This window comes from Peromyscus eremicus, chromosome 20 (assembly GCF_949786415.1).
Source record: "Peromyscus eremicus chromosome 20, PerEre_H2_v1, whole genome shotgun sequence".
In the NCBI taxonomy this organism is placed as follows: Eukaryota; Metazoa; Chordata; class Mammalia; order Rodentia; family Cricetidae; genus Peromyscus; species Peromyscus eremicus.
The window spans coordinates 1141529-1159209 of record NC_081436.1 but is presented as its reverse complement, the minus strand read 5'-3'; the positions used below and the strand labels follow the sequence as shown (position 1 = coordinate 1159209).

The following is a 17681-nucleotide window of genomic DNA, read 5'->3' as shown; positions in this document are numbered from 1 at the left end:
GCGCAGCATCCTCCGCTCAGGGCGTGTCCGTCCCGGGGGGCCAGGGGCGGGGGCCTTGGAAGGAGCGGGAGTTCAAGTCGAGTGGGGACGGGGCTTAGCGTAGGGGGTGGGGGCCCAAAGCTGGGGCTGACACCCGTGCACCTGAGCTCCGCACGAGCGTCGCCGGTGACAGCGCCCCGGGTCCGGTGGAGGGCAACAGGGGGAGGAGGGGAGGAGGAGGAGGAGGCGGGAGCAGCATCCGGAGCGGAGCTGCAGCAGCGCCGCCTTTTGTGCTGCGGCCGCGGAGCCCCCGAGGTGAGAGCCTGGGCGAGTTGTGGGGGTGGGGGGCAGAAATGGGTTCGGGTCCTGGGATCCTGGTGTGGAGGGAGGGTCGGGATACAATTTTTCCGTGGTGGGGGAGGAGGTGACTCGAGGATGCTGAGGACGTGGGATGGAGGAACTGGGGACCTGGACCCGACGCCTGGAGATAGGAAGGAGCGGGGCGAAGCTGAGGGATGCGGCGGCCAAGCTTGGAGACCAAGAGCCTCCAGAGCTGTGGTGGATTATGTGGGGGTGCAGGTGGCCAGGGAAAGACTAAAGGACAGCGGGCAAGAGCGCGTCCTCTTTTCTCCTCACCCTCAAGACCAAGAGAGGAGAAGGGAAGGAAGGGCAAGGCCTAATGTACCCACTGCCCCCCTCCCCCACACCTGCCCCTATCAGGCTCCACCTGAAAATTAGGCTGCACCTATTCCTGCATGCCCTGGTGGGGATCCTCTCCCTTCCATCTGTAATGCCTCTAATCTCCAGCTGTGGCATTCCCTATCATCCAGCTGTTGCACCCTTCCCCCATTTGTATGTGGCTTTCTCTCTCTCCAGCCCTCTCTCCTCTGGCTTCCCTAACCCATTTCCCAGGTCAGGCGCTTCAGAACACCCCTCCCTTTTCTCACACACTCACCAAACTCCTTGGCTTGCAACCTTGATAGTCAAGGCTTTGGCTGATGGTGGGCTCCATGGGCAGCGGTAGGAGTGGAGGGAGGAGCCTTGCCGCTCTCTGTTCGCTGCCTCTTGGCTTTCAACCAGGAGAGCATGCACCTGAGGTCTCACACCACAGGCCCCGCACCCACAGTGGGTGTCTCACTCTAAACCTCCTCTCTTCCAGTCCTCCGGGTTGCCTCCGTGGTTCTGGAAGCTTTGGTTTCCAGCCAAAGGGTCACCCAAGCTCACCAGCAGCAAGCATTTGGGAAAGAAAGAGCCCAAGTGCCCTCTAGGTCTTGCCGTCCAGACACTGGAGTTTCCAGGTTCAAGAGCCCTGCCCCCTCTTGTCTCACATTTAAGGAGAGGAATGGATCTGGGCCTCAAGCTAAGCCCCAGCCAGCTGTTGGCTTCAGGAAGACCCCAAGGTCCAACATTCATGAAATCCCCCATCATTGTTGGACAGAGGTGGAAGGTGTGGGTCAGGATTTCCTAGATGTCTTCACAGTAGCGAAAACCCTCTAAATGGCAGTTACTGCTCTGAGATTCCGGGGGGAGGAGTAGTGGTAAGGTGATAGAGGACCCTAAATTCTAGCATCCACTTCTGCCTCTTTCCTGTCCATGCCTAAAGAGTAAGAGAATTGGGGGTGCAGCTTTTCTGGGAGTCCTTGAATGGGTGCAAGTAATCTGTTGACAGGATGCCAGCAGAGGACATGGTGGCTTTAGGAGAGTCTGTCCACTTGCCCCCAGAAAGCCTGGTCATGTGTGCGTTAGGAGAATGGAAACACTGTTCTGAGGAGCTCCAGGGAAGAACCCCTGCCCTTCATTTTATTTATTTATGGTATTAGGAATTGATCCCAGGGCCTTACACATTCTGGGCAAGCTCTCTACCACCAAACTACATCATCAACGTCTTTTTTTTTTTTAATTTTATTTATTTATTTTTGGTTTTTCGAGACAGGGTTTCTCTGTGTAGCTTTGCACCTTTCCTGGAACTTACTCTGTAGCCCAGGCTAAATTCACAGAGATCCACCTGCCTCTGCCTCCCAAGTGCTGGGATCAAAGGCGTACACCACCACCGCCCAGCTTCAACTTCTTTTTTTACAAATTTTATTTTGAGACACAGTACCACTAAGTTGCCCAGGCAGGGCTTTCACTTTAAGTCCTCCTGCCTAGGCCTCCTAAATAGCTGGACCTTTGAGGCCTGTGCCAGGAGGCCTGGCAGGCTGCATTTTCTTCTGCTATTTTTTTTTTTTCAGCTCCTTTTCTCCACCTCCCTTTCTCCCTGTGTCTCAGTATTGCCTCTCATTTTGAGGAGGTAAAGGAAGCAAGAAGCAAGTATGGTGGCTGGTGCATGCCTTTAATCTCAGCACAGTGGAGGCAGGTGGAGACAAGGGGGTCTTTGTCAGTTCAAAACCAGCCTGGGCTACATAGCAAGTTTCAGGGCAGCCAAGGCTACATATAGAGTCTGTCTCAAAAAACTAAACAGAAAAAACATCTTTGTGTCTGAGGGTGTGCTCAGTTGGTACAGTGCCTAACAAACATGCATGCAAGAAGCCACGGACAGAGCCCTGGGTTTGGTGCCTGTCCCTGTATAAAGCTTGATGTGGTGGTTCGCTTCTCTTATTTTACACTGGGGTAGCAGAGGCAGGAGTATCAGGAGTTCATAGTCATATTTAACTACATAGCAAGTTCAAGGCTAGTCTGGGTGACATAAGAAAAAATTTTTCTTGGTACTTTGTGTGAAACATCATGACTGCTGTTTATAGAGAGCATCCTGTGTACCAGGTACTGGGCCAAGAACTTTTGGTTACCTCAGTAATCCGTATAACATCATTAAGTTACTTTGTCATCATCTCAGCTTTAGGTATGAGGAGACTGAAATGAGTTAGGTATTCAAGACTAGTTGGCCAGTCGTGGTGGCACATTTCAGTAATCAATGAGCTAAATAATAGTGCAAGGAAGATTGAGAGTTCGAGGCCAAGTACAGCATGGATGCAAACACCGTTAATCCTAGGACTCAGGATGCAGAGATTGGCAGATCTCTAAGTTTATGAATAGCCTGGTCTACACAGCGAGCTCCAGGCTAGCCAGGGCTACACAGTGAGAGCCTATCTCTAGTCATCATGTGATTAGAGCTAGGACTTGAAGCCAGGCCTGCCCCACTGGCCTGTGTCTTACCCACACACCATGTAAGACTGACTTGGGTGCCACTGCCCCTTAGATACAGAAACAGCTTTGTTAGCAGATCTCATAGAAGCAGAAATGGCATCCCAACCTCTGCTGGCCCTGAGGCCTGTGAGTCCCCCATGCCTAGGCCGGGGACAGCAATGGAGGGGTATTACACAAGTTTTATTTCTGCAATTAAAAAAACCATGTAAAAAACAAAACCATCACGTTTTATATTAAGGAAACTCAAAATTATTACTGAAATAATATAGATAAGCCAAAAGAAGAGTGATATACTATGTGTGCTGATGCATGCCTATAATCTCAGCACTTGGGAGAGACAGGAATTCAAGTCCAGCAGCTTGGGCTATATGAGACCTTGCCTTTTTTAAAAAAGAAAAAAGTTGAAATATCCATACTTTCACCTGTCACCTTTTTTAAGACAGGGTCTCACTGTGTAGCTTAGGTTGGTCTTAGCCTCTGAGTTTACAGCTCACATAGTTCCTTTCAGATATTTTAAAAATGCAAATTCAGTCTTGGTGCTATATATTCATCACATGCAGCTTCTTTCAGGCCTGACTTACTGTAGGGGAGACCCTGTGACCCATGCCAAGCTGCTCCTGCTTCTGTGATCTTCCTGAGCATGGCCAATCAGGAGAGAGATCACTACTTAGTTGAGCAGACCCCAGCGGGAACCAGCTAGGGGATAAGGATGAGGTGCAGGGCTCCAGGCCTTCCCTGAAGTTTGCAGAGGCAAAACAGCAGGTCTGGAGCCTCCAGAATGCCCACTGTCATGTGGCCACTGAAACCTGAAATCATCATTGGTCCTGGCGTAGCAGAAGATCCGAGACCAAGTTTTACATTTTTTCTGGTTGGAGAGGAGAGCTGGCCTCCCTGGAATCCACAAAGAAAGACCTGGTGTTTAGCTAGGTGGAAGACAGCAGAGCCAGGGAAGTGGTAGGCATGAGTCACTGTCCCCCTACCTCCTCTTCCTACCCCTCCTCAGCCCTTAACGCCAGGTAGGAGTCTGTGAGACTCAACCTTCAAGGGCCCAGGGCAAGGCTGTTACAGTGACTCTTTCCCTACAAAGCACTGAACCCAGACCCTTTACTTCCTACCTTACCAGCAAAAGGGTGATAAAAGGGGGCCTCAGGGCCTGACTGGCAAGAACCTGAGGGTCTGTGATCCCCCAGTTCTCAAAAGGCATCTCCCTTTTCAAGGATCCTAAAAGAGTAGGAATCCTTTCCATCTTGGAAGGACTCTGAGGTAGGGGCCGTGGGTCCTGTCAAAAGGAAAAGTAAACTGTAGGCCGACCAGAGGCACAGCTGCACTCCATCAAAAACATTCATCCTTCAAGGGTCTCAAAACCTGCGAGGTAGAGAACCAGGATTCCCAAGTCATGGTCACTCTTCCCTCTGCCGCTCCTCTCCTCAAAAGTGGAACCTCTCAGCTTCAGAGGAAAATGAGGGTCAGCCAGGAAGAGAGAGTTCAGTGTGAGAACTCAAGGCAGAGACAGATGGCCACACCTCTGAGCAGAATCTCCAGGACTGGCCACCAGACAAGCCATTGGACTTTTCTGTTAGAGCAGGAGGGAGCTAGAAAGAACTCAGAGTTCACCGGCCACAGCCTTGCAGTCTCCTCATGCAGGAAAGCCTAGGAAGAAAGGAATCAGTGAAGGCGACTTCCAGGTCCCAACTCTAGAGCCTTCCTGTGGAGCCCTGAACGAACTGAACACATGCACAGTCCACCTTTGGTCCTGTGGTTTACATGACTGACAGAAACCCCTCCTCTGTGCCCCCAGGCACTGCATAATTGATGGCCAGGGAGACAGGTCCCCTCCCCCAGGGTGACCGAATGTCTGGGCCTGGGGCTTCTAGTCTGCCACCCCCAAAGCTCCGGCGCCAAGACCCAGCTGGGGGGACCGTGAGACTCAGCTGGTGGGAAGGAATAAAGGAAGCAGAAAGGGGGACATTTGCTGGGAAAGAGGACTCTCCAGTTTACCATGGCTCCCTGGGGACCCTCAACTCTCCCTGTCTTCTTTGAGATCAGTCTAAAAGAGCTGTCATTAGCCTGAGGGGTGGTAGAGTACCCAGAGCATGGCTAAATGCCCTACCTTTCCCTGGGTCTCATCTCCTGCTTTCTGAGCTATTCCCACTGCCCTAAAAGGCGAGCAGGTGGCATGACTTCTCGGCTCTCCCCAGCTGCTGGCCCTGGATACCACAGGGCCCTCTGGGGCTGCCTGTGTGATCCGAGGGAGGAAGACCTGCAGACTGCTTCTGAGGATGACTGTACCTGGTTTGCAGGCCGGATGATGCCAAAACCATTTTAAAAACCTGATGGTGTGTGGTTTGATACCTAAAACTCAGCTTCTAGATAGGAAACAAACTAGGAAAGGGAAAAGTGGTCTGTGTTTTTCATTCCCTTTCGTCTCCATCTTCCCAGGGTTCTCTGTTTTTCAGAACCATCTTTTCAGGCCATCCTCCAGGTTTGGCGCTGGCTGTCCAGTCTCTTCATCCAGACCCCATCTCCATTTCTTAACTTCTGTGTGGTTCTGCACCCCGGGCAACCCTGCGAGTCCTCCCGCCCGTTCCCTTTCCCTCCACCAGATGCCCAGCCCAGGTATCTGGCATGCGGGGTTCGGAGGAAGGTGGGCCTCGGGGACCCGGGTGGGACCCTCTGCGGGGTCCGCACCTGCCTGCGGGCAGCCTATGGAGCCTCCACGCCTGAGCCTGCCCAGGTCAGAGGCGGGCTCCGGTGGAGCCCCGCCCCCGCCTCGCGTTCACGTGACCCTAGGCTAATCTTGTCCCGGTGACTTCACGGGCCCAGTCGTCATGGTTACGCCGCAGCGCCCAGCCCTCCCCCCCGCCGGCTCTGCTCTCTTCTCCCCTCCTGGACCCCTCCCACAGCCGCGCCCCCAGCCCCGCACCACGTGACTGTCGGGAAGGAGGTCGGCAGGGGAGGGGGAGCTGTGGCCGTAACCCCTTCCACTCCGCCTGCGGCCGTGCGGCCGAGGTGGCCGGGCGGTCCAGCAGGTGGGCTGAGAGCATGCGAGCGCCCCAGCGTTGAGGCCGCGGTGAGGGAGGCGGAAGCCTTGGGGTCGTTTGCAGGAAATTCTCCTGTGTGTTGGCAGGCTGGTGTTTGTAATTTACGTTATCATGGACACCTTCGCTCTCGAAGCCGTGGATTTCGTGGGATGTGTTGGCAATTCAAAGGCTGTGGTTCCTGATTTCTTGACCTCGGTTTTCTCTAGACCATAAGAGAACCAATAATGCCTTATTTGCTAGGCTGTTCTGAGGATTCAGGGAACTGAGAGATGCACGGGGCATGTGCGGCCCTGGGTGGGTAGAGCAGTGTTTCCAACTCAGGTGGCTCCGAGCCACCTGGAAGCTCAGGGCCTGTCCACTTAGAAGCGCATTAACCAGACAGGGTTGGTATTTCACCGAAGACTGACTGACGGACGGTAGAAGTGAGTCTTGGAAGACAAGAAGGGATAAACAGCACACCTAGGGGTAACCTTGGTGGCTGTGGCGCCACCAATAGGTTAATGCATCTGCGTCTGTGCTTTTGTACGGCTAATAATGCCAACTGTATTTGTATAATTTTTAGTTTCTTAATTTCATATTTTTTAATGTGTGTGTGGGAGCCTGCATGAGCTTATGGCACTTCGCGTGTGCAGGGCCTTGGATCCCCTGGAACTGGAGTTACAGGGGGTTGTGAGCCACCATGTGGATGCTGGGAACGGAACGCCAATCATCTACAACAACAGTAAGCACTCTTAACCCCAGCCATATCTCCAGCCCCTTGGCATATATTAATTATGCATAATAATGGGTTTCATTATGACATTTTAATATTTGTATATAATGTATTTGATCACTCATATTCCCCATAACCCTGGTCACATTTCCCCCCACATCCACTTATCCCCTTCCCAACCAATACCCATTGTCACATTTTTTTGTGACCCACAGAATTTAATTAGGTTTGCTAATAGGAGCCTGAATTCGGGTTAATTTACAGTAGCATGGGCACCTTATCAGTGGCTGCACCATCAGAGAAAAGGTCCTTCCTCTCTCCAGCAGCCATTAGCTGCATTTGTAGTCTCAGTAAAAGAGGGCTAGAGGGAAGGAAAGGGTGGTGTGGTCAGCCCTCCATACCCTAGGACTGCATGTTGATATATCCAATATGGTGCTGGTCTTATGCTAATAATCAATCACAATATGGGGTTTTTTGTTTGTTTGCTTTTGTTTTGGGTTTTGTTTTTCCAGACAGAAGGTTTCTCTGTGTGTAACAGTCCTGGCTGCCCTGGAACTTAGTTTGTAGACCAGGATAGCCTCAAAATCACAGATAACTGCCTGCCTCTGCCTCCCAAGTGCTGGCATTAAAGGAGTGTGCCACCATGCCCAGCTGTTGGTTTAAGACAAAGTTTCACTCTGTAGCCCAAGCTGGCCTGAAACTCACTGTGAAGCCAGAGATGACCTTGAACCTCTGACCCTGTCACCTCCATTCCATGCTAGGACTACTGGTATGTGTCGTTATGCCCAATTTATGTGCTGTTGGAGACTGGACTCGGCCTCTTCCTTGCTGTGCATGCACTCCATCCAGCTGTATTCCCCAGCCCTCCTTCCTTACAGTGTTACATTGTATTCAGGGTTCATGGCAGCAGTACATTCATACTAAAGGCTGACATACAGAATAACCTTTGGAAAGGCTCACATTGTCTGTGGACATCCTAATTCAGAACCTTGATATAGCTTGGTGCCCAGGGTGGCTTAGCTATCCTCCTAAGGGAACCACAAGGGATCTGAAGCAAACAGGGCTGGTGAGTTTTATGTTTTCGATCTTTCAGAAGCTTAATGGAAAATTAAGAGACCTTAAGAGGCATTTGTCCTAGGCCAGGTTGTGACAGCTAGTGAAGCTTCAGCTAAAAGCAGTGACAGGACTAGAGAAAACAGAATGATAATGTGTAATATTTAATTTAAAAATTTATTTTTGGACTTATTGTACTTCATGTGTATGAATGTTTTACCTACATACATGACTGTGCACTATGTGGGTGCCTGTAGGATTCCCTGGAACTGGGAACATGGTTGTGAGCCACCATGTGGATGTGGGAATTGAATCCAGATCCTCTGCAAGAGCGACTAGCAACTCTTAACCACAGAGCCCAGCCCAGTAGGTAGGATTTTCAGATGTGCTAGTCACAGGATAAACGGAAGTGCTTGTTACCTATGCAGATCCTGAACCTATCCCATACCCAGTGACAGTCTTCAAGAAAAAGGGCTGCAAATGGTATTATGTGAGCTGAGATTGTCGGTTTCCCAAATGTCCTTTATTTCTACATCATGCTCTGAGCATAAACCTCCACAGCATCCCCTACACACTGTAGTTCATTCCCAGGTGACTTCAGGGGCTGAAGAAGGACTTGCCTCAGAGGGATCATTATCAGGAAACACCATATCTTATCCTTTGATACCCAACAAAACATGGGGCTGGGAGAATAGTATGACTCTTGATGACAAGTTCTGAAGTTAAGTCTGAAGAGTTGGGAGAGTTTGCTGTGCCTGAATGCTGACTAGTTCGCTCTTTGTATAACTGGGGAAATTGACACTCAGCTATAATTTGCCTGAATCAAATGTAAAATTTAGAGTTTGTTGCTATTGCTTTCATAGTGCCAGCTAGGGACCAGACCCAGGACCTGTGCCTATTTATATGGCATTTTTTGGTTTGTTTCTTTCTTTCTCTGAAGTAGGCTCTAGTGTCGCCCATGTTGGCTTCAAGTTCAGGATCCTGTTGCCTCTGCCTCTCAACTGCTGGAATATGGGGTATGTACTACTAGGCCCAGCTGGATCTGTGTTGTTTTTTTTTTTTGTTTTTTTTTGGTTTTTCGAGACAGGGTTTCTCTGTGTAGCTTTGTGCCTTTTCCTGGAACTCACTTGGTAGCCCAGGCTGGCCTCGAACTCAGAGATCCGCCTGGCTCTGCCTCCCGAGTGCTGGGATTAAAGGCGTGCGCCACCAACGCCCGGCTTGGATCTGTGGTTATTTATTTTTGGAGATAGAGTCTTACGTAGCTTAGGCTGGCCTCAGATTCACTACTTAGCCAAGGATAACCTTGAATGTCTGATCTATTGTCTCTACCCACCAAGTACTAGAGTTCCAGGCCTGTGTACCATGCCCAGGGTTATACAATCCAGAGTCTTTTGCATTATAGGCAAACACTCTACCACAATAAGTCACATCCTCAATCCATTTATTTGTTTGCTTTTTTGAGACAGGATTTCTCTATGCAGCCCTGGCTGTCCTGGAACTCACTCTGTAGACCAGGCTGACCTCAAACTCAGAGATCCACCTGCGTCTGCCTCCTGAGTGCTGAGATTAAAGGTGTGCGCCACCACCTGGCCTAGACTTGTCATTTTAATAGTGATCTTTAAATAGCACACAGCTATGAACTGGGACATATTTCTATTGCCTGGAAAGCTGAATCTTGGTTTGGGGAGCTAGGAGTGGGATGATAAGGAAAAGAAAAAAAGAGGTGAGTCCTCTTTTGACCTCCAGAAAGCAGAAGGTGAAGGGAGACCTCAGGAGGATGAGGCTGATGGTCAGAGCCTCACACCAACCCCACTGGATAAGCCCTGCCCCCTTTCGCCAACTATGATGAGGGGATAGCACAGCTCTGTGGTTATGGTTCTGGACATGATCACATACCTATACGCACAGAGAAGAGAGAAGGGCCCAGATGTAAGTCCTGAATTGACTGTTCCTGAGAAGGCTTCAGTGACTGTTGACTGGGGAAGCCCAGGAACATTATCTCAGTGTCTGACTGGAAAAGCCCGCTAGTACCCTGTATGATTCAACATGAGGGAGGTCTAGGTGTATGCCTGAGATTGAGATCCAGGTAAAAGTGTCTGACACCCAGGCTGGTTTTAATAGTGCACACCTTTAATCTTAGCACTAGGGAGACAGGGGCAGGCATATCTCTGTAAGTTCAAGACCAGGTTGGTCTACATAGAGTTCCAGGACAGCCAGACCTACATTGACAGACACTGTATCCAAAAGCAGTGGGGGGAAAAAAGTGACTCATAGGACATCTGTGACTGAACCTCAGATGACAAGAATGGGTGCTGCAGGGACTAATGACAGCAGTCACACAACAAAGAGGAACCCTTAAAGCAGCTGCTGTAAGGCAAGTCTCACTGTACAAACCGGGTGCTCAGACCCACCAGCCTCACCTCCCCAGTGCACCACCACACCAGGCCCGTTTTTTTTTTTTTCATTAACTTTCATTATTGTATTGATGTAGTATGTGCATATATGTGAGTGCTCCATGTATGTACAGTGAATGACTAGAGAGGCCACAAGAGGGTGTTGGATCCGCTGGAACTGGAATTTCAGATGATTATGAGCCATGGAGTAGGTTCTAAGAACCAAAGGCAGGTCCTCTATAAGACCAGCACGTGTTCTTAACTGCTGAGCCATCTCTCCAGCCCTTGCTTTTGTTTTTGATTTTGCCATGCTGGGCATGAACCCCAGGGATTCAAGTACATAGTTAAATTTTGTATGATGAAACCTGGATTCCACCACCACCACCACCTTTTCTCACAGTAGTGAGTTGGGTCCAGTACCTTGCACATGCTGAGGTCTTTATATTCTATTACTGTAGCCTTTGTACTTGAGTTTAACACTTAAAAAAGTGGGAGCCAGGTCAATTTTGGGAGTTGTCTCCTTCCACTGAGGAATTCAGTGATTTATCTTAGGTCTCCAGGCTTGCACAACAAATACTTTTTCCTACTGAACCATTTATTTTTCTTTAATCAGCACCTGAGTGGGTTTGTTACTTCTCTTTGCCTGATGATACTCAAGCATATTACTTGTATACCAGAGTATTGCTTGCATCCCTAATAGATACCAAGAGGAAGCTCAGCTGAATCAGGTTTCCCATAGGGTACTGAGTAACACTCAGGCCAACTCCAGCTAGGTACTGTGAGCTCTTTGCGGTGACTGTGGCTGATGGCCCCTCCCTCCTTAATTCCCCACAGGGCCCGCTGCTCAGCACACCTGGCTCCAGAAGCCATGGCTTGCCTCCATGAGACCCGAACACCCTCCCCTTCCTTTGGGGGTTTTGTGTCTACTCTAAGTGAGGCTTCCATGCGAAAGCTGGATCCAGACACTTCAGACTGCACCCCTGAGAAGGACCTAACACCTACCCAATGTGTACTTCGAGATGTTGTGCCTCTGGGTGGGCAGGGCGGGGGAGGACCCAGCCCCTCCCCAGGTGGAGAGCCTCCCCCAGAGCCTTTTGCCAATAGTGTCCTGCAGCTACATGAGCCAGACGCCGGCGGGCCAGGGGGAGCCACTGGGTCCCCGGAGAGTCGAGCATCAAGAGTTCGGGCTGATGAGGTGCGACTGCAGTGCCAGAGTGGTAGTGGCTTCCTGGAAGGTCTCTTTGGCTGCCTGCGCCCTGTCTGGACAATGATTGGCAAAGCCTACTCCACAGAACATAAGCAACAGCAGGAAGGTAGGCCAGATCCCTGTAGGAACACCCTCTATTTCCTTCAACAGAACTACCAAACTTACCAACCACCCTTACCTTCTCCCCTACCCACCTAACCAGCTTTACTTCCCTTCCCATTTTTTTTCCAGTGCTGGGATTAAATGAACACTACATGCTAGACAAGTGCTTTACTGCACAGCTGAATCCTCAGTACATTATTTTCTCCCACAGTGCTGAGATATTGAACCCAGGAATCTAGGTTTTACAAAACATGCTAGCTCTACAAATGAGCTACACCCCTAGGTCCACCCAGCTTCCTACAAGGCCACCCCAATTATTTCCTTTCCGGCCTACATTGTCTCGTCACTGACATATTCACCCAACCCTTGAGTGTCTCACAGGGCCTTCAGTGCAGACCTTTCTGAGCCTGTGGCACTATGCCTCCTACCCACAGACCTTTGGGAAGTCCCCTTTGAGGAAATCCTGGACCTGCAGTGGGTAGGCTCAGGGGCTCAGGGTGCTGTTTTCCTGGGACGCTTCCATGGGGAGGAAGTAGCTGTGAAGAAGGTTCGAGACCTCAAGGAAACCGACATCAAGCATCTACGAAAGCTGAAGCACCCCAACATCATCACTTTCAAGTGAGGTCCAGGGCAGGGGCTGGGAACACCATGCTAAGCCCCAGGACTCCACTCACCTGGGAATAGATCTCCCATTCTTTCTCAAAGGAGACCCCCAATGGTCTGGGTGGGAATGTAGGTCCCAGGTACGTTAAGGTAGATGTTAAACTAATCAAGGGCTTTACCCCTTTCTGGCCCCCAGGGGTGTTTGCACACAGGCTCCCTGCTACTGCATCCTTATGGAATTCTGCGCCCAAGGCCAGCTATACGAGGTGCTTAGGGCTGGCCGTCCCGTCACCCCTTCCTTGCTGGTTGACTGGTCCATGGGCATTGCTGGTGGCATGAATTACCTGCACCTGCACAAGATCATCCACAGAGACCTTAAATCTCCCAAGTGAGTAGGCAAGCAAGCTGATGTGCATGCAGGTGACCTACCCGTGGCAGTGAGGAGCACATCCCTGCATTTTAGGTCCCACCCTAAGTCCATCCGACAGTCCTTCGGAGGACTGTGGTGAGCCTCTCAACATGAGGTGTCCCCAACAGTATCCTAAAGACAATGTACAGCAGTGAAGTGGGGTGTGGAGGGTATGGATCCTGGCTGACTGCATTCTTTACCAGCATGCTAATCACATATGACGATGTGGTGAAGATATCAGATTTTGGCACTTCCAAGGAGCTGAGTGACAAGAGCACCAAGATGTCCTTTGCAGGGACAGTGGCCTGGATGGCCCCTGAGGTGATACGCAATGAACCTGTGTCTGAGAAGGTCGACATCTGGTAAGCACCTGGGTGGTACTTTTAGGACTTTTATGACAGAGGTCATACAGGTCTGCAGCAACCAAGACCTCTGGTGGGAACCCTCCCAAATGATGTCCTCTTTTGTCCTCAGGTCCTTTGGGGTGGTGCTATGGGAACTACTGACTGGCGAAATTCCCTACAAAGACGTAGATTCCTCAGCCATCATCTGGGGTGTAGGAAGCAACAGTCTCCACCTGCCTGTGCCCTCCAGCTGCCCAGATGGCTTTAAAATTCTGCTTCGCCAGTGCTGGTAAGGATGGCCTGGCTGACAAACTCAAGGAGATAGCAACTAAAACTGAAGGAAAGCCAGCATCTAGAAAGAACCCAGATATCTAGGCTTGAAATCCACTGCAAAAGCTCCCCAGTGTCTCCAAGGTCCAGGACCCAGGATGTGTACCAAGGGAACTACAAGTGAGAACAGGATCCATGGACAAACAAGAAACCTCAGATTCAAAGAGTCGCATCATGGTGTCTTTGAACCTGTTTCCTAGCTGATAAAATATGAGCAGCATCTATTATACCAGGTTGCTGCAAAGCAGAAAGGCATCATCACTGAGCAGAAGTAGCTCAGCATCAAGTGGACCTTAGGATAGCGAGGAAGACTGAACTGCCAGTGCCATTCCCGAAATGTTTCCTTTGATGGGATAATTTAAAACTTGTGGGCTTATTTTTGGAGGTGCATACTTGGTCTGGAAGTTGCTATATAGACCAGAATTAAGGATGTATGCCACCACCCTCTGTCATCAAAAGGTTTTATTTGGGCATACAGAAAATATTAGGTCAAATAGGTTCCCTTAGGTAGTATTTTGATGTTGACAGGTGGTGACATGACTCACTGGGAAAGGAGCTTTAGTTCCTTTCTAATCCCTCCCCACCCCTGAAATTTTACCAACTCCATTCCTTACAGGAACAGCAAACCACGAAACCGTCCATCATTCCGACAGATCTTGCTGCACCTGGACATCGCCTCAGCTGACGTGCTCTCCACACCCCAGGAGACTTACTTTAAGTCCCAGGTGTGCTGTGGGTGGAAAAACAATGAATCCTAACCCTTAGACATGGCAGAGCCTTTGATGAGGCCAGAAAATGTTGACTGAATAGACGTGTCCCATTCCCTCTTACTCCAACTCCTAACAGTGGCACAGGCAACCTTCCAAGAGCACAGGTCTGTGAGGTGACGGGGACATGGTGCTCACCCCATGTCTCTCCATCCCTAGGCAGAGTGGCGGGAAGAAGTAAAACTACACTTTGAAAAGATAAAGTCAGAAGGGACATGTCTGCACCGCCTAGAAGAGGAGCTGGTGATGCGCAGAAGGGAGGAGCTCAGGTATGTGCCCACTCAGGAGTGAATCTCTAAACAGCAGGGTCCATCACGGCAGCAGGTGAACCCAGTTCAACGTGTGAAACTCATCTGCTCTTTCAGACATGCCCTGGACATCAGGGAGCACTATGAACGGAAGCTGGAGAGAGCCAACAACCTGTACATGGAACTGAACGCCCTCATGTTGCAGCTAGAACTCAAAGAGCGGGAACTGCTCAGGTAACTAACTCCCTTCACCACTACATCCCTGCTTGTCATGAAGCTACCCAACTTGGGAGACCCAACAAGGTGTCCCAATTTTTAGGCGAGAGCAGGCTTTAGAAAGGAGGTGCCCGGGTCTCCTGAAGTCACACCCTTCCCGCGGCCTCCTACACGGAAACACCATGGAGAAGCTCATCAAGAAAAGGAATGTGCCACAGAAACTGTCACCCCACAGCAAAAGGTGGGGTTCCGAGGGCTGAGGCCTGCCTATAGCAGGAGGGCCACTGGCAAGACGTGTGTCTTTAGTGGGGGACGGTTTGTAACGCTCATCTCAACCTTGTACTTTCCCTCCCCTACCAGGCCAGATATCCTCAAGACAGAGTCTTTGCTACCTAAACTAGATGCAGCCCTAAGTGGGGTAGGGCTTCCTGGGTGTCCTAAGGGCCCCCCCTCACCAGGAAGGAGTCGTCGTGGCAAGACCCGTCACCGAAAGGCCAGTGCCAAGGGCAGCTGTGGAGACCTGCCTGGGCTTCGAGCAGCATTGCCACCCCATGAGCCTGGAGGACTAGGAAGCCCAGGGGGCCTGGGAGTGGGCCCTTCAGCTTGGGAGGCCTGCCCTCCTGCTCTCCGTGGACTCCACCATGACCTTCTCCTGCGAAAGATGTCATCATCCTCCCCAGATCTACTGTCAGCAGCACTGGGAGCCAGAGGCCGAGGGGCCACTGGGGGAGTTCGGGATCCTGGCTCACCTCCTCCACCCCAGGGCGATACTCCTCCAAGTGAGGGATCAGCACCTGGTTCCACCAGCCCAGATTCACCTGGGGGGGCCAAAGGGGAACCACCTCCACCAGTAGGACCTGGTGAAGGCGCAGGGCTGCTGGGAACTGGAAGGGAAGGGACTGCAGGCCGGGGAGGAAGTCGGGCTGGGTCCCAGCACTTGACCCCAGCTGCACTGCTGTACAGGGCTGCTGTGACTCGGAGTCAGGTAAAGTATGGGGGGGGGGGGTCCTCTCTCCTTTCCCCTTCTCCTTCATCTCCCTAGGGGGTCCGAGTGCTATAACCCACCCAACCATGTACCCCTCCCCAATTCTTAATGACTTCTTGCCATTTTTGACTGGTTTACACACACACACATACACACACCCATCTCTACTGTAGAAACGTGGTATCTCATCTGAAGAGGAGGAAGGAGAGGTTGATAGTGAAGTAGAGCTGCCCCCAAGTCAGAGGTAAGTGGTGGGATAATGGCATCTTTTGCTTTGGGAACTGTAAAGGACCACACAAGCTGTAACCGTGCCTCAACGTTTAGGTGGCCTCAGGGCCCGAACATGCGTCAGTCACTATCTACCTTCAGCTCAGAGAACCCATCAGATGTGGAGGAAGGTACAGCTAGTGAGCCTTCCCCCAGTGGCACACCAGAAGTTGGCAGTACCAACACTGATGAGCGGCCAGATGAAAGATCTGATGACATGTGCTCCCAGGGCTCAGAAATCCCACTGGACCCACCTGCTTCAGAGGTGGGTCCTGACCCTGAAACCAGCTCCTTGCCCATGCAACACCAGGATCTACTTAGAGGTGAGCAGGTGAGTGAAGCAAAGCTGCCAGACACTGACATAAACTGGGAACAAATGCCCAGTCATTTGAAAATCTGTTAGGAAGACAGGCTTGCAAGACACATTTAGTATTTAGCCTTCAAGCCACTCAAGTATCGAAGCCAGTTTCTTCCATAGCAATGAAAAGAAATATCCATGTAAATGGAATTTGAGGCCTCCAGTTCCAGAGCATCCAATATTGTACCTGATGTTCAACTTTAAGGGAGCTATGAACTCCTGTCAGCAAAGTATCTCAAAAGAGCCTGTCTGGATAGTAGTGCCTTGGAGCATGACCTGATAAAAAGCACCCCACTGAGGGGCCCTGAAGGAATCTAATATTGAGATGCTGAGCTCCCTCACCTCACTGCATTTCTACTCTTCCTCACAGGGCCTCAATCCTGAGGACTCAGACTGTGACAGCACTGAATTGGACAACTCCAACAGCATTGATGCCTTGCGGCCCCCAGCCTTCCTTCCTCCATGAAAGACACTCTTATTCCTTGTACATAGAGAAATATTTATATAAATAATATATATGCGCCACATAATCAACAGATAGATGGGGCTTTCTTAGCCTTAAGTCAGGCTTGAGAGTGAAGGACCCCCCCCCCCCCCCGACCAATTACCGAATAAGTTCTAGGGACACTGGCAGCTGTGGAAACAAATTATTCCAAGTTCTACCCTAGAGCTATGAGGAAAGGAAATTGGTCCCTTCTTGCTTCACCCCATTCCTTATGTTCAGCAAGCAACTAGGCAATAGAAAAGCCAGGCTTGTCTCTGCACTGTCTACCCCTGAACACTGGGGGGCAGGAGAGGATCCACTTAAGACTGCACTTTTATTTTCCGTTTACTGTTTACACATTTTGCACTTGAGAGGAGGGAAACTGGGGCTGGGTCCTCCCCTCTGAGGTTTCTCAGGTGGCAATGTAACCCATTTCTTTGTCCCTCTGTCTTTCTGCCCAAGCCCTGGCTTAGGGCCCAGAGGCAAGTTAGAAGACTGATAGCATGTGATGGCTCAGGCTGAAGAGCTGGAGAACTGGGGTGCTGTTTAAGTCCCTACTGTTATCCTGGTGCCTGGTAGGGGTGGGGACTGTCATATTGTAACCCCTGTGAACAACCTTGAAATATAACCACTCCATGCAGGCCCAGCTGTCGAGGGTTTTCTTGGTGAATGAATGGAGTGGAATACACGGTTCACAACCTTGGATTTAAGAGTTTGTCTGAGGGATTTGGACAGGTTACTTTCTACTTTTTCTAAACATGTCAAACTCCAACTTTCTAAGTTAACTTTTCTAAATTATTTCAGGACAAGAATATAAAGGGGTTTCAAAACATCCGGGGAAAAGATTATCAGTAAACAGTCACTAGAACGTAAGATTAAAGTATGAGCTAGAGAGTAAGGGGCAGTCACTCCCAAACTTACTTACTATCACCAGATACATGTGTGTGTATGTGTGTGTAAAATATATGTACACACATCTTCCTGACCCAGCTCCATAGACACACCTGTTGCTCTACAATCCTAGTGCAGTGTAATTACC

The 17681-nt window shown here is 50.4% G+C and overlaps 1 protein-coding gene across 3 annotated transcripts; it reads left to right on the top strand.

The window, feature by feature from the left end:
• The first annotated feature begins 88 nt into the window (after window positions 1-88).
• Window positions 89-17290, top strand: Map3k12 (mitogen-activated protein kinase kinase kinase 12). 3 transcript variants are annotated; one of them, XM_059247239.1, is made up of 14 exons: window positions 89-294; window positions 11157-11635; window positions 12066-12249; window positions 12431-12622; window positions 12847-13005; window positions 13118-13276; window positions 13934-14042; window positions 14244-14353; window positions 14450-14566; window positions 14652-14789; window positions 14909-15533; window positions 15707-15777; window positions 15858-16131; window positions 16529-17290. In XM_059247239.1, exons 2-14 carry the CDS (start codon window positions 11191-11193, stop codon window positions 16622-16624), a joined length of 2679 nt encoding a protein of 892 aa, XP_059103222.1. In that variant the 5' UTR covers window positions 89-294; window positions 11157-11190; the 3' UTR covers window positions 16625-17290. The 3 variants fall into 3 exon arrangements, with proteins under 3 accessions (XP_059103222.1, XP_059103223.1, XP_059103221.1); XM_059247240.1 differs by lacking the exon at window positions 89-294 and having other exon boundaries at window positions 10408-11635; window positions 15858-16123; XM_059247238.1 differs by lacking the exon at window positions 89-294 and having other exon boundaries at window positions 10409-11635.
• The last annotated feature ends 391 nt before the right edge of the window (window positions 17291-17681 follow it).

Coding starts and splice junctions, on each gene's coding strand:
- Map3k12 (XM_059247238.1), top strand. CDS start 11,128: ATGGCCCCTCCCTCCTTAATTCCCCACAGGGCCCGCTGCTCAGCACAC. Junction 14,567..14,651: donor AAAGAGCGGGAACTGCTCAG/GTAACTAACTCC, acceptor CCCAATTTTTAG/GCGAGAGCAGGCTTTAGAAA. Junction 16,132..16,528: donor ATCTACTTAGAGGTGAGCAG/GTGAGTGAAGCA, acceptor TCTTCCTCACAG/GGCCTCAATCCTGAGGACTC.